Raw genomic sequence first — 22,645 nt, 5'->3', positions numbered from 1 at the left:
TGCAGTTCCAAGCCTGGAGGTTGACCTTGGAACCACATGGTCTCATACACATGTATCTATACGTGGATCGTCAATTTAAAATATTCAAGGTCAACTGGTGGGGATTCAATCCTTCTAACTGTGGTTATGGATACTTTCGATATTGCATTGCGCCATACAATCTTGAAGCCTTTACCCTCAAATCGCTTGTGTCTGTTCGAGAGAGTGGTTCCGTTGTCAGAGGATATAGACATCATTAGATGAGGGGTAGACCTAATAACCATGGTTATGCAGGTTGGTAGGGAGGGAAAGCATAGTAAATACTGAAGTGTGAGAAATGAGTTGGAAAATCAGATGAAGGCGGTGAAAGATGGCAGAACTGGGACCCATATTGAATTGGAAACTCTGGATAAATGCATACACCTAAATCCTGACAACTTCAGTCTGGTTTCTGAACTTTACCTACCTAGTTCCAGCGTCTTTGTGCGCTAAGGGATGGTACCATGTGTCCATGTGACATAAGTTACTAGCGGTGAGTCATCATCTAGGGTGATTAAATACTTCCATCGATCTCCCTCTTCCTCCTTACCGAGCCAGAACCACGAAGTCTTCAGGAAACTACCGCTTTCTCACAAAAAAAGAAAAATGGCCAAAGAAGCGCATCAATGCAGGACAATTCTTCCAGAGCCTGGAAAGCGCAATGTACTCATAACTAGTGCTTTGCCCTATGTGAACAATGTGCCTCATCTCGGCAACCTCATAGGTTCTGCGCTTTCAGCGGACGTTTTTGCGAGATATTGTAGAGCACGCGGGATCAACACCCTCTATGTCTGTGGCGAGTCAAAAAAATGCCCTTCCCCATCTCTCTCGCACCCTCTTTTGCTAATAATCGTGTTCGCCTAGGTACTGACGAGTATGGCACTACGTCTGAGACAAGAGCGCTTGTCGAGAAATGCACGCCACAGCAGCTCTGCGATAAATATCGCAGAATCCATGCCGCCGTATATGATTGGTTCAATATCAGTTTCGATATTTTCGGCCGGACGACAACTCCGTTGCAGACAGACATCACTCATGATATCTTCCTCAAGCTCCACCAGAACGGGTTCTTAAAGGAGGAGATGACGACGCAGCTGTACTGTCAGCAGCACAATTCATTCCTTGCGGATCGCTTTGTTGAGGGGGAGTGTCCATTGTGCGGCTATGCAGATGCGCATGGGGATCAATGTGATTTTTGCGGCCAACTTCTTGATCCCCTCGAGCTTAAAAATCCTCGATGTAAAGTTGATCGTGCAAGACCAGTTACAAGGGATACCAAACATATTTTTCTCCAATTGGACAAATTGCAGGCGGAAATCGAGCCGTTCTTCCAGCAATCCGCAACGAACGGTGCGTGGTCTAACAATGGCAAAGAAATCACTTCCGCCTGGTTAAAGGAGGGTTTGAAACCACGCAGCATCACCAGAGATATGAAATGGGGAACCCCCGTTCCCCTACCGGGCTATGAAGACAAGGTCATCTACGCCTGGTTTGATGCTTGCATTGGTTATGTATCCATCACCGCAAATTATACCGACCAGTGGCAGCAGTAGTGGCGCAACCCAGATGATGTTCAACTTTATCAGTTCCTTGGGAAGGACAATGTTGCGTACCACAGTGTCATCTTTCCTGGTAGTCAAATCGGCACACGGGACACGTGGACCAAACTACACCATCTCTCCACAACTGAGTACCTAACGTATGAGGGTGGAAAGTTTTCCAAATCCCGGGGAATAGGTGTATTTGGAGATTCGGCGCAAAAAACTGGCGTCGCTTCTGATGTGTGGCGCTACTACTTGATTTCCCATCGACCCGAAACTAGCGACAACGAGTTCAATTGGGACTCGTTTATCAGTGCCAACAATAACTTGTTGCTCAAAAATTTGGGAAATTTTGTCAGCCGCGTCGTGAAGTTCGTCAACTCTAAAAACTTCAACAATATTGTGCCAGACTACACTCGATACCACGAACCTTCATTTGATTTGTGGAGAAGACAAATTGATGGACTCCTCACTGACTACATCCAAAAGCTAGACGCCGTCAAAATTCGTGGTGCTTTATCAACAGTTCTTTCTATCTCTCAGCAGGGCAATGTTTTCCTTCAATCCAACAGTCTCGATAACAAGCTTGCCGAGAGAGAACCCCTCAAATGTGCGGCTGTCATTGGACTTGCCTTGAATTTGATTCACCTTCTTTCCTCTATCGTCTCTCCTTTCATGCCGGACACCGCGAAATCGATAAATGCTCAGCTCCACACAGAGCCATTGCCGATTCCCGATCATTGGAGTGCTGACTCGATCAAGCCTGGCCACGAGATTGGCAAAGCAGCTTATTTATTTAGCAACATAAAGCCCGAAAAAGGAAAGGAGTGGCAAGGAATGTTCGGAGGCCAGGAGGCGGAGAAAGCCAAAGAGGAAGTTTCTGCACGAAAGGCGGCGAAGAAAGCAGCGATCAAGGAAGGAAAAGAATTACAGAAGGAATTGAAGAAGGCAAACTAATCAGCCCAACCGGTGCTCAAGTGATATGTGATCCCAGGCGGAGGGAAATCGTCGAAAGGTTAGATTGATTCGTGATTATATTACAGTGTTCGTTTGACTAGGACTATAGACCTATAGCAACGATGGCCATAGTTGTCTAGTAGAAGATGCATTATTGTATTAGTAGACACGCTTCTACGATAGGGTCAATTTCGATCAGACCTATAATATTATGCTATAAACGACGTCAAATATCCACGTGCTTTGGACTAATAATAGCAAATATCGTACTAAAAGGTGATATCTATAACTTGTGGAAATAGTGATAGGTTCTGAATCAAATTTCTACTCTATCACACAAAGCGCCTTTGCGGAGAGTTCAGAGAAGGGGATAGTCTAGCGGCAAGGTCTTGACTAAAATTATCTTACGTTTTGCGATGGCTTTTGCTCTCCACTACAATCCTCATTCGCTACAGTCGATAAGACCTTCTCGACGATACCCCAATGGCCTAACAAAGAGACCATCCTCTCGTTCCCAGAAACTATAGCATTTATAGAAATGACAAATTTACCAGGAGGTCCATCCAATTATACAGTGAGAACATTGGTGAAGCTGATTTCGATCCATCCTGTACCCTGTGCACGTATGTCATTGTCCGCCCATTGTTGATCGCCCATTGTTCCTTACGATCGATGCCCAAATTAACGTAAACTTTCCCAAGCGCTTTTTACATAAATTTTGCCTAGACTTTAGGACCAATTAATTCTTCCCCATTTCTGCCTTGCTGTTGGCAAAAATATTTTTGCGTTGCACCCTTACTCACTCGTGGAAAATTTTAAAAATTAAAATTAAAAAAAGTCGTCCCCGGGAAGGCTCGAACTTCCAACCTCCTGATTAACAGTCAGACGCGCTAACCAATTGCGCCACGGAGACGATTTGATAGGGTAACGGGTCTAAAAATAAAATATAGCAAAATAACTCTCTGGCAGAATTTCTTGTGTACTCGAAACAAATGCTGTGTTTTGCGACCTTAGTGAAATCCGAGTTTAGACTAAATTGTAGATTTCCTATCGCTTAACTTACTATTGAGTGCTTGCTAAGTATACAAATTACCTAAATAGCCTGGTGTATTAATTCAACCCCCAATTCCCGCCCCTGAAATTTGGTACTTGAGCATCATATTCGTGATGGCTCAATATATATCTGTAATCTACAGACTTGGGTATACAAAACACATGTAATGTCCCCGTGGATACTAGAACAGAGTAAAACTATAGCTCGATCACTGGTTTCAAAAGCTCGATAGCAGTTAATAACGAGGCGCACCAATGTGTACGTGGTTAATTGAGGGACTTTGTATATTCCCAAAGCCATTTGAGACGCCCAGTGCACATAAAAGCTCCATGTTTGCTCCCAGAAACAGATATCGGGGCCCAAGCGAGCGGGTTAGATGAGACTGAATGTAGATTGAAAGAAGTTATCGGCATACTCTGAAACAAATACTAGCCTTCGCCCAAAAGAATATACCATATGCTGCCAAAATCCTCACGATGCGTGGTTGCAACTCATATCGGACCAGTCGCATGACTTGACGTAATACGCAGTGGCAAACCGGCGATAGGTGCGGACACGCGCATCATTGGCGTAATTGTTGATGGCATCCAAGCTCACCTGGGCCATATCAATGGACTCCTTGTACATTTTAGACACATCCACAGGGAACCCTTCGCATGTTCCTCCACTATAGTCCTTTGCACTCCTGGAGCTTTCCTCTACAAAGAAGCGAGTTTTGACATCCACGTCGAGGAGATCTCTTCTGAGCCAAACAGATCCATGGGGAGAGGCAGCAGAGAGCTGTACCAAGCCCGCGAAGCAAAACAAGAGAGCGAGGAAGCCGGGGGAGTTAGAGCAAACCGTGACGAATGTCTATACTTGACTTGTATAGATGCGCCGTTCCCCCTTCTGCTATGTATAACAAGACCAAAATTCGACAAAAGGAAAGCAACCTGTATATTTTTATAAGAGTGCAATTGTTTTCTCTGCTATGTTTAGAATCTCTCGTCCCCTGTCGCCCCCTGTCGAATAAGGGGCAATGACCATGTTGGCCCCGATCACTTCTGTAGACCCTAAAATAGACTGAAATAGACCTCGAAATAGACCCCGCTGTGACTGTGCACGGAACAGCAAAATATTAACATTTACGCATCCTGGAAGGATTTAGGTCGCTGTATCAACTCCATCCCTTTGTCGAGATTTTGAAGGTCCTGTATTGACCCCAACAAGTACTTGGGATACGTGAAAAGCTTTGCTGGGTAGCTTCAATGGTGACTTGCTTGCCATGGATCACTCACAATTTAGATATGTTCGTTTCCAGGAAAGCCACAGGTTGCCTGCGGACCTCAGGTGTCATCCACTGATGCCGATCCGCGTTATCCCCCCCCCAAACCCAAACCCAAACAAACGTGCTTACGCATTCTATAAGCCTCACGAAGTTGGGGGCAAATTGGACCTCCCACTCTGCCTGCCAAGGCAGACTTTTCCTAGTCAAGCAACTTTGTCTCCTGCAGGAACGGGACAGTCATTGGTTTTTGTTTCTTAATTAATTTTTTTTTTGCTTAGCTTTGTCCGGGAATATCCTTGCCACCATAACTCAGCCACGCGTAGCTATTCCCGCGGCCTTCGTTTCCAAGGCTTGGACAGTCATGAGGATATAATCGCGACAGCCTCAACATCAACCTCAAGTCTACACGAATTGACCAGGAGAAATGGGACTTGACATATTTCCACCGGAAATCCTCGAAGCTATCCTAATCCGAGTGGATGAACAGACTCTGTTATTAGCCCAGCTAACATGCCAACACTGGGCACGCTGCATCCGAGGGTCTCCGGCGCTCCAGCAAGCACTTTCTTTCCAGCCCACCTCACGAATGAATTTTCCGCCCGAAGTGAACCCGCTTCTTGTTGATCCGTTCCCTTACTGGTTCCCCTCCGACGACCGAAACGCTTGTAGGAAAGCTTCCGGGGCCTCTGCAATGCGTGCGCTCCTCGAAGACCATAAAGATGCATATTTCCGCGAAAATGCGAGCTGGTGCCGCATGTTGGTTCAACAGCCCCCTGTGCAGTCGATGTCGATAGGATGGTTGAAACTCACCGAAGTCCAGTGGGACTGCGTCAAAGCGTTTTGGTGGGAACTGCCTCTGGAGAAAGTGAAAAGTGGAGGTGGTCCTCGCATGGACGTCCTGTATGACCTGGCAATGGGGACTTCCGGCGAGGAAAACAAGAACCGCTACTTTCGAGTCTGCTGGCGCCGAATCCCATGGTTTTGGGGCCCCTATTCCCCAGGAATGCGGCCTAGAGGCCCCCAATAGCCGGTGCCCTCGCTGCAGAACTTTCCCGATAATTCGTACACAATGCTTTTGGGAAGAGCCATCTTTCGATCCGAGATCGTACTCGATACATGGGATACATTTGTTGACCGAGAGCGCTATGAACAATCTACCCAACAAACGTGGCAATCATTCCAATTTCCCTCTTGCGATCGAAATTTGGATTGTCTTCTGGAAAGAAGGATCCTTAAACGGGAGAAAGCGCTCCAAATGTCAATGATGTGTAGTCTGACTACACCACTCCTACCTGATGATTGAGAGCCGGATTTATGAGGCCGCTCCTTTGTACCATCATTTTTAGCCTTGAATGATTTGCTTTTCTTTTTTTATTTCCGTATCCTCAACCGTGGGGTCAATACAAACAGCAATCGACACAGTAGTTCACTGTTCGACCTTCTTTGCTATCGTCGAATCTGGCCAAATTGTGGGTCCTACCAGGCGTAAATTCGGCCGTGGGCTTTAACGAAGTCTCCGTGGCGCAATTGGTTAGCGCGTCTGACTGTTAATCAGGAGGTTGGAAGTTCGAGCCTTCCCGGGGACGACCTTTTTGCCCGCCTAGTAGCCATTGGCAATTGTTGTTTTGCTTCTTGCAAGGGTGTGTTTATCCAGTGTGCAATTTTTGACGCTCGCGTCGAGGAAAAACTCAATTTGTGGCATTCGGCTCGGATCGCGTTTAGGTTTATCAATGTACCTATTGTACCAAACTCAGTGGGTAATTTTGGACTACTTCAAGTGTTCAAAAACGGGAAAAGGATTGATTAATGTATACTTTTTGTGGTTGCGCCCTCAAAATTACGTCTAGTTGTGCTGGTTACGTCCATGACTGAGAAACAAGCTTTTCTTATTTGGGTTATGTAACTTTGTTTGACCACATGCTCTGATGATGGGCGGCACAAAACTCTTCGGCCGTGTAATATTTGTTACAAGTCGCGTAACGCTTTTGTCGTACAGTAGCTTTGCACACTTGGCAGTGCCTATTGTTACCGGCAGGCAAGCTAAAAAGAGGGAAGAAGTCTCAATTAGGTCCTAGAAAAGTAAAACATCAAGTTGAAAAGGAAAGGAAAGAGAGAGAAGGCAGGGCAAGAGGGCTCTTTCAACCACTCTTGTTACAAATGGCACTTCTCCGGAAGCTGGAGGCTTCCCGTAGTCTAACAGAAGCATCAAGCATAGATCATTCTAGAAAACAAACAGACAATCCTCCTCCAACTGGCCTATAGCCCCAAGACTACCATATGACCTAGTCATACCTATAATGGTAGAATACGACTTATTGCGTATAGGACTTGAAGACCATGAGTGGTTATTATCTCGTTGACCCCTGTTGGGACTTTGTGCTGTTTTATGAACGTTCTACCCAAGGATTTGCATGATGACTGGGTGAATGCGATTCTGTCCCAAATATGAGGCCGGACTCTTCCTTCTTTTGTATACTGATTAATTGAAATTGTAATCTCTGCACCCTGGGGGACAATCTCGATGTCATCCTGGATGGTCCAGGTTTCCTTTGTGGACAAGGTTGGGCGTATAGAGATAGTCTGTGTGAGAAGGGTGGATTATAACATGTTTTTCAGGATAGAGCTTAAGGTGTTAGTCCAGCTTCGTTATCTGCTATGCCATGAGTGGACTGTCTTTGCAGTTTCGTTCGCGCTCCACGATATCTCCCGAAGCGGAGCGTTTCCGTCCTGTCGTCTCAGTTAGGGTGGGCGGTTGTTCGGTCATCTTGACTTTGCTTTTGACTTTGGGGTCCAGGGTGATTCTCAGGCCGATTCTCAAGGAACGGGTTGCTGAAGCACCAAAAGCGCTTGGTGGTTGTGTTCCTGACGGAGCGGCAAGCACTGGGTCTTCTGGCTTTGTGGCTTGTCTTGGAGGGTCCGCGGGCCACTCATTGTCACTGATTCGACCAGACCTATTCGAATCGGAATATGGGCAGTCCCGATGAGTCGCGAATCTCTCGAAATGCTTTGTTGACCTTATAATTGCCCGTTACTATAAGAAAAACCGGCCCATCACTGTCATTTTCAACTTTGGATTTGGGCGATGAGGAACGCTAACAAAAATAAGAGAAGCGTATACATCAAGCCCACCATGAAGCCTTCGAGAATATCTCAGAACGACATACAAATAAGATAACCATGGCTAGATCGGCATTTAAAAACAAATGTGGTTATTTTCAAAGGAAGAAAACAGAACGCAGAAGCAGAGAGCACAAGTGCTCCATTTATAGATGCACCTCCCTTTTAACAAATGAGACAAGTGTAAGTGCAAGCTTAGTTGAGGCTAGTGACACCTGTCCTTAGGTTTCGTTAGTGGGTCTGCTCTATCAACGAATTGTCTCCGTGGCGCAATTGGTTAGCGCGTCTGACTGTTAATCAGGAGGTTGGAAGTTCGAGCCTTCCCGGGGACGTTCATTTTTTGTTTTTGTGACATTATTATTTTTTGCAACAGAAATGGATCGGTGAAAGGGAATTTCGAAAATTATTTTTTTAATAAGGCAGGGGGAGCCTTATGAAGTGCGGTAAACAGTATTGTGTCGCCACGATCATCAAATAGTGCCATCGTCTCGTGAATTAATCCAGAAACTTGGAAATTATACCTATATTCACATCATAATAGAACCTTGAATGGCATCGATCGTGAAATTAACATTTATGGTAAGTAAAGGAAGGCAATGTAATACTATGCGTTGACTATCGCAGGATTCCAAGACATCCGAAACTTCCAATGTGGTATAGAGCAAATAACAACATATTTTCGCAATTTATCCTTTAGATAACCCGGTCCATATATACACCCAGCACGAAATCCAAATTTAAATACCAGTAGCAACAAGCGGCGTAGTAACAGGCGACGCACTAGAAGCACAAACGCAAGCCGACACACTAGTCACCGGCGGCGAAGTACAATGAGCACTAGCAGTCCACGGCAGCGACGAAGTAGCCGTATTCTCCCCCTTAACATGCTCAGCCCGCACAAGAACAGGAATCACGGCGCCGGTATTCAAACTGAATCTGCGATGTCCCAGAACGCTGAGAATCGACGCAATCTCTCCTGAGTGCGACGTCACCGAAACATACGAATTTTTCTTACTATACTCCTCGGTGAAAAACACCTCATCCAACGCCCTGGTGCTCCGCGCCTTCTGTGCAGCGGTCGTCTCGGCGGTAACGCCGTTCCAGAGCTCGTCTTGTTCGGTGAAGCCGGGTTCGATTCTCCAGGATGGGAAGAGGGAGTGGATGTAGGTTTTGTTGTGGCGGTGATCGCAGGTGTGGATGCTAATTCCTTCGCGGAATAGTTCCTTGATGACGGGCGCGAAGGGCGCGGCGCCGTGCGGGAGGTCCAGTCCGTTGAAAGTGAGGTTGGCCGTTTGGAGAGTTCGGATTAGCGGGCTGATGATGTAGTTGTCTGGTGTGTGGATGTGTTGTTCGTTGATTAGCCTTTGCCAGAAGTTGTGGGCGACTAGGGCTTGGTCTTCGCCGGCTGGTGTTAGGGCGGCGTCAAACCAAGTTACGGTGCTGTTGCCGTTGAGTTCGGCCCAGTAGCACTGGGATTTTTTGTTAGTTATCGTAAGTTGGAAACAGGCGGTAATGGGGACTTACGTTCCAGGCGGGAGTCCCGTAGTATGTCTCTGCGGAGTTGTGCCAGCCATTTCCGTGGCGACCGAGGAAAAGTACTTTGTACTCTACGTTACAGGGGGAGTCATCGTTGAGCTTTTGGACTTGGTGGTAGAACCGCTCCCATTGTGTCAGGGACTGGTGGTGCTTGAGCTCTTTATCCGCTGGGTAAGTGCGGTTGATGAGACCGAAGTTGACTGCCGTCTATAGGCCCGAGACTAATTAGACCGTATCCTAAGCCATTCGGAGGTTTAAGAGCATACATAGTCAAAAGTTGAGGGGTCAGTCGAGGCCTCATCCTGCAAGAAGTATCCCGTCACCGTCGAGTACTGGATAGTTGAGGCATGCACCGAAGCGGTGAACCCGAGTAGGGCCTGGGAGAGCGCGGACAGCTTCATGTGGAGGTGGTAACAGAAAACGAGCGAATTTCGGTGCTACCAAGTGTTGAAATTGAGCAGATTGGCATTGTCATGTTCTTTTATACTTGAACGGGGTCATATGGGGGCCGGAGGAATGTGCACGGTCCAAAGACGTGGGGCACGTGTGGCATGCCGGTTCCAGATTGGCGGGGAAAGGCGTCGCTAGATCCAAGGACGCCATGTCTCCGTGCAACCATGTCGCAATTTAGCATCTACCGGATCGGCTAGCCGACTCGATACCCCTAAGGTCCGAGATCTTTTGGAGAATAGAGAATTTACTGGAAAAACCAGAATCAAAGTAGACTTCTCCTCTTCATATTATGAGACAGAAAAATAAGTACCTAAGTAGATACGTGACAGATATGTATCAGATAACCAAATGCTTCCAAATATGCAAGTCCAAATCCCATTTAAAACCGAGCCCATCACCAAAAAAAGAAGAAAAGAAAAGAAGAGAAAGCTCGAGCCGAGCTCGGCAGAATTAAAAGTCGTATCGGACACCCACGTATAAAATCCCAGGCCAATAAACACAATGCAAAGAATGCTCCGAATATGTAACCCCGGTGAAGCCATACCAATAAAGAGACAGGACAAGAAGAAACAGGGTATGTAGGAAATCTCAAAATGACAGTTCTCCGCGCACGGAGCGTTGGAAATAGACAAGCCACTCGTGAGCGGTCGAAAAAAAGACAAGAAAAAAAGGTTCACACGAGACGAGAGGATGCGTAGCGGTTCGTCCCAGACCAACAAAAGCATATTTATCGCGGCACATTTCTCATTTCATCCATCGAGATGGCAGAGGCAATGTCCTCAGGGAGGATAGTTGCTCGGCGTGGCATTGTTCGCAAACGTGTAAGCCTTGGGCTTCTGCCCCCCGTGAATGGCCCGCCCGGGGAACTCGTGCATCATAAACTCGGTCGCCTTCCTCTCATTGGCATCTGCAGAACCGGGCATGTCGGTATCCTCGATCGAGTAGATCAGAGATGGAGAGCCGGATACATTTTCAATCCCAAAGGCATTCCCCGGGTGTTCGATCCCCGCGTCGTATCCAACAGGAGACACCGTGGCCGAGTGTGGCACTTGAAGACCGACTGGGTATTCGGGCGAGGAAAGAGAATTGGTATCTGCCCAGCTTCTGGCCGTCATGGGGACCGGGTCGCAGGCCACGTACTCCGGAAAGCTGGATACCTGAGCCGGAGCTGACATGGGCGGAGCGACGTTCTGATAAGGGAAGGGAGAGTAGATGTCAAGAGGTGTTGCAGGAGGCGATGCAATGTTGACTTGCATTGGGTGCGAAGCAGGGAAGAAATGAGTTGTGGAATGCGCTGACAGGCAGTAGTTGCTTTCGGTTGGCGAAGCAGGCATGAAGTGCTGGAAGTCCTGCGGAGTCAAGGGGGTTGGAGGAGCCAGAGTGGTTTGCGAGACCGACGGCCGCAGCATATCAGCCTTGCTGGCTTTCATGGAACCGGACTCGGCAAAAGTGAGGTTCAAGGGGGAGCGCTGGGCGGCGGAAGCTTTCCTAACACCGGCATACCGAGAGTTAAGACTCTGAGTCGACTTGGAGTGCCTCATCGAGTTACTAGCACCACTGGGCATGCGGCTACTAGGCGACAGAGAAGACATGGAAGTCGAATTAGCCAGCGAGCGGGTGTTGGAGGTGCCGATGGCAGCAGGGCGAGGACGTTTCCGTCTCGCGGCAAGGTCGAGTTCCTTGCCCGTTTCCTTCCACGATCCACCAACTCGGTTCTGAGACTGCGAGAATCCAGACTCGGCATTGCAGATTCCAATACCGTTCAAAGAGTTAGTCAACGCATCAGATGACTCCCGTCGAGAGAGCGAAATATCTGGAGTTGGCATAGACATCGGGTACTGCATGTTGTTGTAGCCAAGGGCGGCGTCGTGCCCCATACCAGGCACAGAGAGCTGGTCCTTGGAACTTTCTGCCCATTCCTCAGCCTGGGTGTGGTATTGAGCTCCCGAGTACGCATCCACATTCTGTTGCAGAGAGTGCGAGACGTTTGGCATCTCGTGAACCGCTTGGCTTGTCGACGGGTATGAGGCTTCCGTTTGGCCATGGGTCCATGAAGCAGACTCCTCCTTGATGTCGGGCCAGTTCTGATAGGGATTTAGTGTCGCGTGTTCCTTGTTCTCGCGTGTCCTAGGGGTAGCGCTGGGCGGTGCCATCGAAGTGGGAGAGATAGAATCCTCCTCCTCCTCTTGAGGAGCCTCCCGCAGAGCTTCTCGCTTGGCATCCCGTCTGGTCTTCGAGTCTCGCCCAGTAAACCGATCGCGAGCGGCGCATGCAGCATTGAGTGCCCGTTGCAGGGACAGGAAAGTTGCCTCGCGGGCCACGTCGCTCTTTGTTTTCTTGTGCTGCTTGTTCGGGGAGGCGTCGCTAGCGGCCTTGCTATCCGATGCAGAAGCGGCGGGAGTCGGTTTGGGGGTAGGAGATTTATCGGACTCTTCCTTTGAGGCGGAACGTTGTCGTGAGTCGGACATCTGATCCAAGGTTTCGGTCTTTTGGCGAGCAGCCTCCTCGGCCTCGGCCTTGGCTTTCTGCATTTTCTCAAACTCCTCTTGACGCTTCTGTTGCTTGGCTTTGGCGCGTCGATTTTGGAACCAGTTCTGTTGCGCAGGTTAGTGGGAGGTCACACAAAAGTAGACCGGGGCACGTACGGCAACGCGAGGCAGGCTCAAATTTGTTTGAGCGGCCAATTGACGCTTGACATTGCTACTGGGTTTGGGATGGGCTTGGAACTGGGCCTCCAGAGTCTCGACTTGTTCTTTGGTCAATCGCGGCCGCGACAGGTTCTCTGTGTATTCGTCATAGTCCATGATGGGTTGGTGGTAGTAGTCGATCATCTCCATGGGCGGATGTGGGTACATGTACCCCTCCATGGGGTGCATCATCGGCGGAGGCATCATAGTCGGGTCGTAGGCCATGGTGTGGTCCATTGGTAGACCCGTATGCGGAGGGTAGTTCCATGAGGGGTGGATGTAGCTCATGGCGGCGGAGGCAATCGGTAGGGAGGGAGTGAAGGAGAGGACGATGAAATGAAAGAGGTCGCTGCACGAGGAGAACAGCCGTGAAGAAGCAGGGCTATATCATAGAGCGCGACGAGTGATCGGGGGTTGAGGGTGCGGCGGTGGGACCCTGGAAGGAGCAGTAGGAAAAGAAAAGAGTGAAGCATAGACAGCCCGGTGTTAAAGGAGAGACGGGGGCTAAGAGCCAACCAAAACGACAAAAAAAAGAAAAGAGAGAATGACAGAAGAACAAGAAAGAGAGTGATGGGAGAGAAGTTGGAAAGAGTCGGGGGGTAAAGGGCGGTAACGAGGGTGCGCGGCGGCGGGCGGTGATTGGGAGATCGGTACGAGGGTAATCTTCTTTAGCTTAACTGCACGTATTTGGTACCAGGTACTCGGTACGTAATTTAACATTTAATATTAAATTCTACTTTTTGCACACGGGGATTTTGCCGGGGCGCTCGGGTGAGATCTGATCGTCAGTGAAAACGGGCTGAAAACCAGCGTGAATCTCTCCACCCGAGGCTGCGCTACCCGCCCGCGGTTCTAGGGGGTGGCGGCCTGTGTGTCGTATCAGTAAGAAATTACCCCTAAGACAAGGTATATCGACCGGGGACCATATTCCGATCCCCACTGCTTCCCAGGCATTGCCACCGGTCCTAATCCCCGGGACCTGTATGACTGTAGCATGGACTCGTAGAGTAGTCGAGTAAAGTGGAAGAAAAATGGATCTCTCCCGAACAGTCTTATGTAGTCGGATAAACCGCTGTTTGAGGTGTGTTCCACTTCGATAAAAGATACTCCCGGGCTCGGGGTCCGTACGGTCACAGTAACAGTCGGGATAAACAGGTACATAGTAAACACGGCGTTCCATGGTTTTGCGTGCGGAGGAACGGGAACCATCCACGGTATTACCAGACCTTAACATACCCCATGCAGGGTAGGGACCTACGGCCTGCAGAACACTCCCGAGTTGGAGAAAAGTACCGGGGCAGGCCGCTGAAATACACCCTGGTTAGTTCCTGCATTAGTGCCATGTCTGATCCCAGTGTGTGCCCGGGTGGCCCATCGTGGAGCCATGCAATGGAAATCATGTCCACTATGACGCCCCCGCGAGCTGGGCAGCTGTGGGTCGTGGCTTTTGTCTGCACAGGTGATGGCGATCCTGCATAGTGAAGGTATGCGTTTCGAGATATTTCCGGAGGCAACACAGAAGCCCGGTGCGTCGGGTCCTGGGTCATGAAGATCGGCAAGATGACGGGGTTGGAGGGCTATGATGTCGCCGATCTTGTGGAAAGGGTTGTGAAAAGGGCACTATTGAGTCCTGAAGCAGACGAATGTGCTCAAAGTGTCCGAGATCTGTCAGCGCGCCCGTGTCTGGGATGGGCGTTCCTTGCTAAGCCCATTTGAGAGGTAGGCCAGGGCGCATGGCAGCAGCCAAGGGAAGCTAAACATCAATAGTCGACAGATCCCGTCGATCACTCAGGACCGGCCAAGCTTTTTTTCTTCCACTTCCCCTTGCCCTTCCCCTCCAGGCCCCAGTCATTCTTGGAGCCAAAGTGACACAATCTGTTCCGGGGGAGTGGTTGGCCCTGGGTTCGCGGCGCTAAACTTGTTAGATCGAGAGGTCGCCATGCACGCAAATCACGGAGTGATCACCTGTTCTTCCCTATCTGCCCACTTACCCGTTTGGGACTTGGCCACTCACCCCCTTCTTCGTCATGCAGTTCACATGCGCCCGCAGGGGCTCGCTGCTCCGGACCTTGCGGACCTGCTGCCCGGGCCGTGTATTACGATGTCTTGCCCATTTTTGAGAGCCGTGACGCTCCACTGTGCAGCTGTAAAGCTAGACGATGTTCCTCCGACGATTCCTAGGATTGATCACTACACTCGTCCTGAAAAAGTCTCTCCTGACAGCAAAACGTTCCACAGGATCCCTCGAGTCCAAAGTCTAAATTATGGAGTCGGGCAGGTCCCGGAAGTGCAAAACCAAACTTAGACAGCTACGTCGTTCACACTGACTCCATTCCTCCAGTACACTTGTACACTTGTACACTCTCATCCTCTTTCGTAGACCACGCGGGTGACCGACAAAGGGTGGGTCGGTCCAACGGAACATCTGCCCAAGGCCATACTGTATGTTGGGGGCAGTGCTACACGGACTTCAGGGCGACACCCCTCTTTCGCTATGATCTGCCTTATCTCCTGCCCTGTCCGGATAAAGCATCAGATCCCAAGAGAATCAACGCTCCATCGGGCCCCGGGTGATCGATTCCATGCGCCACTCACAGAGCTTCGGGGACCTGGAGCGAGGTGGATCGCGACCAGGGAGTTTAAAACCCTTTCTCCCCGGATAAATCCTCCCGTGTCAGTACGGAGTAGCTCATTCGATATTCGGTACTGATCCTCGCAGAAGGATCACAACGTGGCCCGGTGGCGTATTCTGTACCGAATCTTCAGATACCCTGCGCTCTGAAGTCCGAGCTAATATGACACCCACGCAGCACGTCAGCAACGGACCGTGGTCAAAAAGGTGAGGCTTCACGTGCAGGGCGCCTATCAGCGTTGCAAATCACATTTGTCTGCGCTGCCCCTCGGCTGCCCCACTGAGGTGTGAGGTGCTCAGTCGAAAAACACGTAGCTGCCCAAGGTGGTGGACTATAATACCGTCAACTATAATTCCCGCCGAGGCGAGAATCTCCGAGTCGGCACTTCGAGGATGTCATGGCATTGTACGGTATTCCAACAGCTCTCAGCTCTCAGCTATCACCATGTCACTTGAGGTCATTGACACTCCGTAGTCGGGACACAATCGACCTACGACCTGACGTGCCCCTGGAATGATCTGCGATGAGCTCGCACGGATCGCTTGGGCCCCATCTGACTATTGATTGGATCTGGAGTGAACCGTTGCGGTGGAACGGTATCTCAAATATCGAACTCGGCAAATGCATTGAGCAGCAACCGAATGGGTTCACCTAGAGAAATACCCCGAATGTCCCGAATGATCGACGCCGGGGTTCGTGCGACGATATCGCATCACTTAGCCTCTCTTTTAGTTGCTTACAGTGGCATGGGGGATCCTCGGATCGACCACGCACCACCCCCGATCCCCCGCTTTCCTTCGAGTCATCGAGCCGCCGGGTTTCCCTTCTGACTCGTCATTTCCCTTGTCGGGCTTTTTCGGTCTATAGTTCAAGGCTTGGGCCGAGATCGCCTGAACCACGGTCCTCTCGAATGTGACAGATCCACCTAGCCCTCGAATTCTCCACCTTTCCTCATCCCTTGGTGTGGCACACCTGAAAATACAAAAAAAACCAAACCCTGTGGCGGTGCGTGATCCCCAGGAGTCAACCTGCAGGTATTTGTCAAACCTGTGGGCCTGCTACCTTACCGTACAGCAACCAGATGATCCCGACCTGACCAGATCAGCCACGCACTCGGGACCGCCCGTAGGATCGCTCGCGATTCGATTCTCGTCCCGATGCTGTGGCCCAGATCGGAACCCTGGCACAAGAAAACCCGTGCTGTATGTACGTGATGGCCCTGCATTGCCGCCACATTCACCATCACGCAGACCGCTGGGGTCAAAGCCACCGTGAAACCACCGGGACACGGTTCTGTTTCTTGGTTCACGAGACTGATATTTAGGAGTCTGCGTCAACCGTACAGCAGCATTCGACCCGTGCGCAGGGTGCAACTGAAAAAAACACTCTCCCTTGCGTGATTTCCAGCCCTTGACCCAGAAAATAACCTGCAGCCGGACCACTGAGGAAGCTCAGTCCTTCCGCGCATCGGCAGGACCTGTAACATCTCGACGGCCCAATAACCATCTCACAACGGTCTTTGTTGCCGGGGATAAAATTTCCCTCGTCAAGGCCAGCTACGTAGCTTGCTGCAAGAAGCTGCAGCTTCCGGTTGGGTTCGCGTTCTACTTACCAATCGCTGCAAGTTCCGAGTTCGAACGGGGTTCGTCGCTGATGCAATGTGCATGAACTACAGTTCGCAGGATGGTACCGGGGCGGCCGGTCGTTACGGAAATCCTGTTGCACGCCCTGTTTGATGGGCGTGCCCGGGGACGCCCTGCAAGGATGGCGAGCTTCTCAAAAGCCGCCACCTATGTCCCTTGGGCGTGGGCCGGGGTCTAGATTGAGACGGGATGAGTGAGACCTCGAGCCTCACCTCTGTAATCCTGGTCCCTGTAATATGTACTGCTGTCATCACGTTCGTACAGGCTAATATAGAGTTACATCCTTGGCTGAGGCGAGGCTCCTACCCTTCGTAGCGAGCGTTATATTTTGATCCTGCGCCTCATTTTCGGGGCTCGGCGTATCGGGTTTCAAGGATGGGTTTTTCGAGTGCTGGGTGGAATCGGATGCATCGAGATATTTATTCGTTTCAAGAGGCCTATGCTCCTCCGGTGTACCGGGTAAACGCCAGAAAGCACCGTTATGCTCCAACGCTGTCAGATGAAAACCGAATCCTGTAAATCCGTCTCGATTAAGTCAAAAAAACTCAATCAAATACGAAATGACACTGTTTTTCACCCATTTGCCCGTTATGTTATTTACAAAGCTCCAGAGCCCCTTGAAAGGCAAAAGTACACCAAGTACCATGAAGTAAACCTCAGCAGCAAGGTCCAGCCTAACCGTGAATGTACAAGCTAAGCACAAGTTTATTTCATGAAAGCACCCCTGCTCTATGCTGTGTAACTCAAAACTCCAGTTGCATGTGCAATCACAAACATCCCTGACCCCTGCAGAAACGCAGCTATTGCAACGCATTCCGAATCTCGATCTGGACCCGCCCATCCACAACGCCTTTCACCGAGACGCTGCGCAAGTCCTCAACGATCCAATCCGCACCAGCCTGCTTCAGCTGCTCTAGCTTATGTGTCGTCGCAAGCGCAATCACCTTGAACCCAGCCGCCTTGCCCGCCTTGATCCCCGAGGGCGCATCCTCCAGCACCAACACCGATGATGACTCGATTCCCAGCTTCTTCCGGCCTAGCAGGTAGCAGCGCGGGTCCGGCTTGCCCAGCTCTACATCCTCGGCTACCACCAGCATTTCTGGGTGTGGGAGGCCTAGCACGTCGAGCCAGCCGTCAATAAGGGCCCTTGTGCCGGAGGTCACGACGCCCCATTTCGCGCCGGAGGATTGGAGTGCGGCGAGCATGTCGCGGCCACCGGGAATTTCTTTGGCGTCGGAGCCGTATTCTTTCGGGATGCGGCCTTCGATGAAGTTGACGTCTATAGTTTGGATTGTCAGATGCGTTTGGAAGGGGATCGTAAGGGAGAAAACGTACACTCCCAGTTGGCCTTGCTCTTGTCGTATAGTGCCATCGTGTCGATGCTTCGCCGGCCGTGCGAAGTGGCCAGAATTACTTCGGGGTCAACGCCCAGCTCAGCACCAATGCTAGATACAAGTCAGATGGAGGCTCCCTGGAGAATCTATGGGTCCGGTGTTCACTAACAGGTGCCAGTGCTTCACAATTGCTGCGAAGAGTAATATGTCAGCTTACACTGTTGTCGCATAGAGCCCAGTAGGCTCAAAATTATGCGCATACCATCTGTAGAGTCCACAATTGTTCCATCAAAGTCAGAAAGGATACCATCGAAGGTTTGAATCTCTGTCGAGGCGGAGAAAGTTCCCGGTGTGATGGTCATGGCGGGGGAGCAGTGTGGCGCGGGGGGGGTGTTCAGGCGTTCTAATGGAGATAAAAAGGCACGTATCCGAAAGAAGGTGACTGTAAAAGCAAATTGCGTTTCTGAGAGAGTGAAGAAGAAAAAATCTAAGTCTATAGAGGAAAGAAGGAAAGGAAAGACGAGAGAATATTCAAAGTGGCGGTTGCCATACTCAAAGGCGTAGTCGACCCGCCGACCTGATCGGCGATCGGTGCCACGTTGTTCCGCTTATCGAAATCTTGGCGCCCAACTTTTTCGAAATCAAACTTGCGGAGCATCGGAGAACATCTGCACTCTTTCGTCTTTTCTCTTTCAGTTTTGACGTGCAGGCAAAATGGTCAAGCTCGGTATGATCGCACTCCACAGAAAACTTTTCCTGTAAAAATTTTGACCGTACTGACCATCCTGCAGGCAAGAATTCTAAGCGGGTGCCCGTCCGCCTTAGGCACAAGATTGAAAAGGCCTCTGTTGCCAAGCAGAGGAAGCAGAAGAAGTTGGCCAAGAAGGTAATTATTCAGAACATCAATCCGTGTGGAATTGAATCGGTGCTGACCCTCGTTTTAACAGAACCCAGAATGGCGGTCTAAGCTCAAGAAGGACCCGGGTATCCCCAACCTTTTCCCGTTCAAGGACAAGCTCCTCCATGATATCGAGGAGAAGAAGCGCCTGAAGGGCGAGGAGCAGGAGCGCATTCGTGAGGAGGCTCGTGCTCGCCGCGCCGAGGCCAAGCAGGTTCAGGGTGGTAACCAGGGTGTGGACATCAATGAAGACGACCTTGTGGACGATAACATGGACGAGGATGACAACGACTCGAACCCCATGGCTGCACTTCTCGCCTCTGCCCGCGCCCGGGCTGCGGAATATGACGACAATGAGAGCGACGATGACGAGATGGACGAGGACGACGATGATGAGATGGATGAGGACGAGGAGCAGGGTGGCGCGATGCTCGACGACTCTGCTCCAGACCTGGTCACTGCACGCCCCAAGGAAAGCTCACGACGTCAGTTCGACAAAGTCTTCAAGAATGTCACCGAGGCTGCGGACGTTGTGCTGTACGTTTTGGATGCCCGCGATCCGGAGGGTACTCGGTCAAAGGAGGTTGAGCGCGAGATCATGGCTGCCGACGGTGGCTCCAAGCGTCTGATCCTCATCCTGAACAAGATTGATCTCGTCCCGCCGCCCGTCTTGAAGGCCTGGTTGGTGCACCTGCGCCGTTACTTCCCTACTCTGCCGCTTAAGGCATCGAACGGCGCCGGCAACGCACACAGCTTCGACCACAAGCAATTGACCATCAAGGGCACCTCAGATACTCTCTTCCGTGCGCTCAAGACCTATGCCCACAGCAAGCAATTGAAACGCTCCATTTCCGTCGGTGTCATCGGATACCCCAACGTCGGAAAGTCCTCGGTGATTAACGCCCTGACTGCACGTCTCAACAAGGGCTCCAGCAACGCCTGCCCTACCGGCGCTGAGGCCGGTGTGACCACCAACATGCGCGAGGTGAAGCTCGACAATAAGCTGAAGCTGATCGACTCTCCCGGTATTGTCTTCCCCTCTGCCGACGGCAAGACCAGCAAGAAGTCCAAGGAGAACGAGCAGGCCCGCCTTGTCCTGCTCAACGCCATCCCGCCCAAGCAGATCGAGGACCCGATTCCCGCGGTTAACCTCCTGGTGAAGCGACTCTCTGCCTCGGAGAACCTGATCGCCAAGATGCTCGAGCTCTACGATATCAACACTCTCTTCCCGACCCACGGTGACAAGACCACCGACTTCCTGATCCAGGTGGCTCGCAAGCGCGGACGTCTTGGAAAGGGCGGTATCCCCAACATTGAGAGCGCCGCCATGACCGTGATCAATGACTGGAGAGATGGTCGTATTCAGGGCTGGGCCAACGCACCGGTCCTGCCTGTTGTCACAGCTGATGCGGCGACCACCACAGCCACCGCCGGTTCTGGCGCCGATACCACGCAGGTTGTCACCGAGTGGGCCAAGGAGTTCAAGATCGAGGGTCTCTGGGGCAACGGCAAAGGTGACGGCGAGGAGATGGCCGAGTAGAGATTCCTCGAGTCCTGTTACGAAGGCATCAGTTGTCGTTGATACCAAAAAGTAGGCGTTATATGTCGGATCTTTTAATTTCCCTGCATTTGTCAATACAATAAAGACAGCGATTCAATGAGTAAAGAATTTCTAAGTTCGTTTCATTTGATATAGAAAATTGTAGCAATTGTAGCTGGACAAGTACAACGAGGGTCAAGTAGCCAAGACCCCACACCGCGCGCATCCCAGATGCAACCCGCGTCGCGAATTTCGCGTTCTCCAACTCCCGCCACCCTATTAACCACCCGCAATTGTCCCTTCACCTCGAATCCTGCAGTATCAGGGCCGGAACCCTGTTTTTCTGGTTTATTTCAGCTGCCAATAACCTATTATATCCCATCCGCACCGACAATCCGACCGCATAGCGGTGACCATTATCGACAAAGGAATCCCACACACCGACCATGCCTCCGCGCAAGTCCACGTCGTCAATGACACCCGCCGAGGAAGGTGACTCGCTGCAAGTATCACCACAGCAGACACAGGCCGATAAGCCCATCACGGCGACAGAGCAGCAGATCAAGGCGCGGGCAGAGGCTGGCGTTAGTGTCGATGTAAGGCATACATATTGATACCGGCTTCTACAGCTTCCAACGTTGCGATGGATGAGGAGTGAAGCTAACGCCTCATCTTCAGGACTACCTGCTTCCTCGCTCCCTGACAATCCGTCTCGCCAAAGCGGTGCTCCCACCCAACACCACCATCCAAAAGGACGCTGTGCTGGCTATCCAGAAAGCAGCTACCGTCTTCGTCTCCTATCTTTCGTCGCAGTATGATAACCTCCCCCTTATCTACACTAAAATTCCACAAGAAGAAACGAATGGCAAAGCTAACACCACACAGCGCCAACGACGCAACCCTAAAGCGTACCATCGCTCCCACAGACGTCTTCAGCGCTCTTACCGAACTCGAATTTGACTCCTTCCGAGCCCGCCTCGAGCAAGAGCTCGAAGCATACACCGAGATCAAGGCCGGCAAGCGCAAGGCCAAGAAGTCCGACGTCAACGGCGCCGATGCCCCTACCGGAGAACCCGCGGCGAAGGGCGATAACGAGGATGCTGAGATGACGGACCAACCAGCGAAGAAGATGAAGCGTGATGATAATGTCGAGGTCGTGATTGGGGGTGATGGGGATGGAGACGAGACGCAGGAGGAGGAGATCGAGGAGGAAGAGGCTGATGAAGAGGCTGAGGATGAAGAGGAGGAGGAGCATGAGGAGAAGAAGGTTGAGGATGACATTGATCGCGTGGAGGATCTGGATGGGGGTTCTAGGCCTATGGATCCGGATGCTGATGAGACGGATGATGATGATGGGCCGGGTAGCCAGTTGCACAATGATCTTGGTCTGGGTTAAAAGGTCTGCATGTTTGGCTTTGGCTCTTGGATGTTCCAAGTTTGCAGATCGGGAGTTGGTTTTGGGTTGCTTGTTGTACAATACACATAATGTTAAATGGATTCATGCTTGAGCCCGAACATACCTCTGCCATATACCGTGCAGTTGCAGTTAATGGGGCGATATGCTTGATTCCAGTCATGGCACGCTCTTTCATGAAGTTTCCGGAAGGGAATCTATTCGCGGCATGTTGTAGCGCAAGCAGTTGAGTTGATTTCAAATGTTTCTCTTTAATGGCTTTCTCCTGAAGGTGGTCAACATTGAATGTGTATCTCAAAGACCGGACAGTCCAATTCACGCTCTAGATTCTGACTTGGATTACGATGCAACTCACGTCAGCTTACAAGTGATTGGAAGTCTACTACGAGAGAGAAGTTGTAGATCAAAGTATCCAAGTCGTGTTTTCAAGCTTCAAGCAGAGGTAATACCCTAGCACAGACCCATCACAAGACTATCAGACACCGAACGCACACATGCATGCGAACATAACCCACAAATCATCCAAAAACACCGGCCACTCAAGCTCGGAAAC

At 50.6% G+C, this 22,645-nt stretch overlaps 7 protein-coding genes across 7 annotated transcripts; 4 read left to right on the top strand and 3 right to left on the bottom strand.

Moving 5' to 3' along the window:
- Positions 1-624: 624 nt before the first annotated feature.
- On the top strand, positions 625-2,516 carry N7498_000630 (uncharacterized protein; the record flags this gene model as incomplete). The annotated part of the gene is made up of 3 exons (XM_058447693.1): positions 625-807; positions 894-1,529; positions 1,572-2,516. The coding sequence occupies 3 exons, from the start codon at positions 625-627 to the stop codon at positions 2,514-2,516; spliced, it is 1,764 nt and encodes a 587-aa protein (XP_058313104.1).
- Positions 2,517-5,423: 2,907 nt separating this feature from the next.
- N7498_000629 (uncharacterized protein) lies at positions 5,424-5,864 on the top strand (the record flags this gene model as incomplete). The annotated part of the gene is made up of 1 exon (XM_058447692.1): positions 5,424-5,864. The coding sequence occupies one exon, from the start codon at positions 5,424-5,426 to the stop codon at positions 5,862-5,864; it is 441 nt and encodes a 146-aa protein (XP_058313103.1).
- A 2,827-nt stretch (positions 5,865-8,691) lies between these two features.
- Positions 8,692-9,891, bottom strand: N7498_000628 (Histidine phosphatase superfamily clade-1; the record flags this gene model as incomplete). Its single annotated transcript, XM_058447691.1, has 3 exons — positions 8,692-9,423; positions 9,479-9,697; positions 9,757-9,891. The coding sequence occupies 3 exons, from the start codon at positions 9,889-9,891 to the stop codon at positions 8,692-8,694; spliced, it is 1,086 nt and encodes a 361-aa protein (XP_058313102.1).
- Positions 9,892-10,722: 831 nt separating this feature from the next.
- On the bottom strand, positions 10,723-12,982 carry N7498_000627 (homeobox domain-containing protein; the record flags this gene model as incomplete). Its single annotated transcript, XM_058447690.1, has 2 exons — positions 12,589-12,982; positions 10,723-12,537 (listed from the first exon to the last, which is right to left on the bottom strand). Exons 1-2 carry the CDS (start codon positions 12,916-12,918, stop codon positions 10,723-10,725), a joined length of 2,145 nt encoding a protein of 714 aa, XP_058313101.1. The 5' UTR covers positions 12,919-12,982.
- Positions 12,983-17,706: 4,724 nt separating this feature from the next.
- Positions 17,707-18,602, bottom strand: N7498_000626 (HAD family hydrolase; the record flags this gene model as incomplete). Its single annotated transcript, XM_058447689.1, has 4 exons — positions 17,707-18,185; positions 18,242-18,351; positions 18,410-18,431; positions 18,503-18,602. The coding sequence occupies 4 exons, from the start codon at positions 18,600-18,602 to the stop codon at positions 17,707-17,709; spliced, it is 711 nt and encodes a 236-aa protein (XP_058313100.1).
- Positions 18,603-18,898: 296 nt separating this feature from the next.
- Positions 18,899-20,678, top strand: N7498_000625 (Nuclear GTP-binding protein NUG1; the record flags this gene model as incomplete). The annotated part of the gene is made up of 3 exons (XM_058447688.1): positions 18,899-18,967; positions 19,032-19,126; positions 19,188-20,678. The coding sequence occupies exons 1-3, from the start codon at positions 18,955-18,957 to the stop codon at positions 20,676-20,678; spliced, it is 1,599 nt and encodes a 532-aa protein (XP_058313099.1). The 5' UTR covers positions 18,899-18,954.
- A 446-nt stretch (positions 20,679-21,124) lies between these two features.
- On the top strand, positions 21,125-22,074 carry cbfA (uncharacterized protein; the record flags this gene model as incomplete). Its single annotated transcript, XM_058447687.1, has 3 exons — positions 21,125-21,274; positions 21,357-21,490; positions 21,564-22,074. 3 exons carry the CDS (start codon positions 21,125-21,127, stop codon positions 22,072-22,074), a joined length of 795 nt encoding a protein of 264 aa, XP_058313098.1.
- Between the last annotated feature and the right edge of the window lie 571 nt (positions 22,075-22,645).

This window comes from Penicillium cinerascens, assembly GCF_028974065.1.
Source record: "Penicillium cinerascens strain IBT 15544 chromosome Unknown contig_16_segment0_segment0, whole genome shotgun sequence".
In the NCBI taxonomy this organism is placed as follows: Eukaryota; Fungi; Ascomycota; class Eurotiomycetes; order Eurotiales; family Aspergillaceae; genus Penicillium; species Penicillium cinerascens.
Note: the sequence above shows the minus strand (reverse complement) of the source record. Positions and strands in the feature narration are given on the sequence as shown.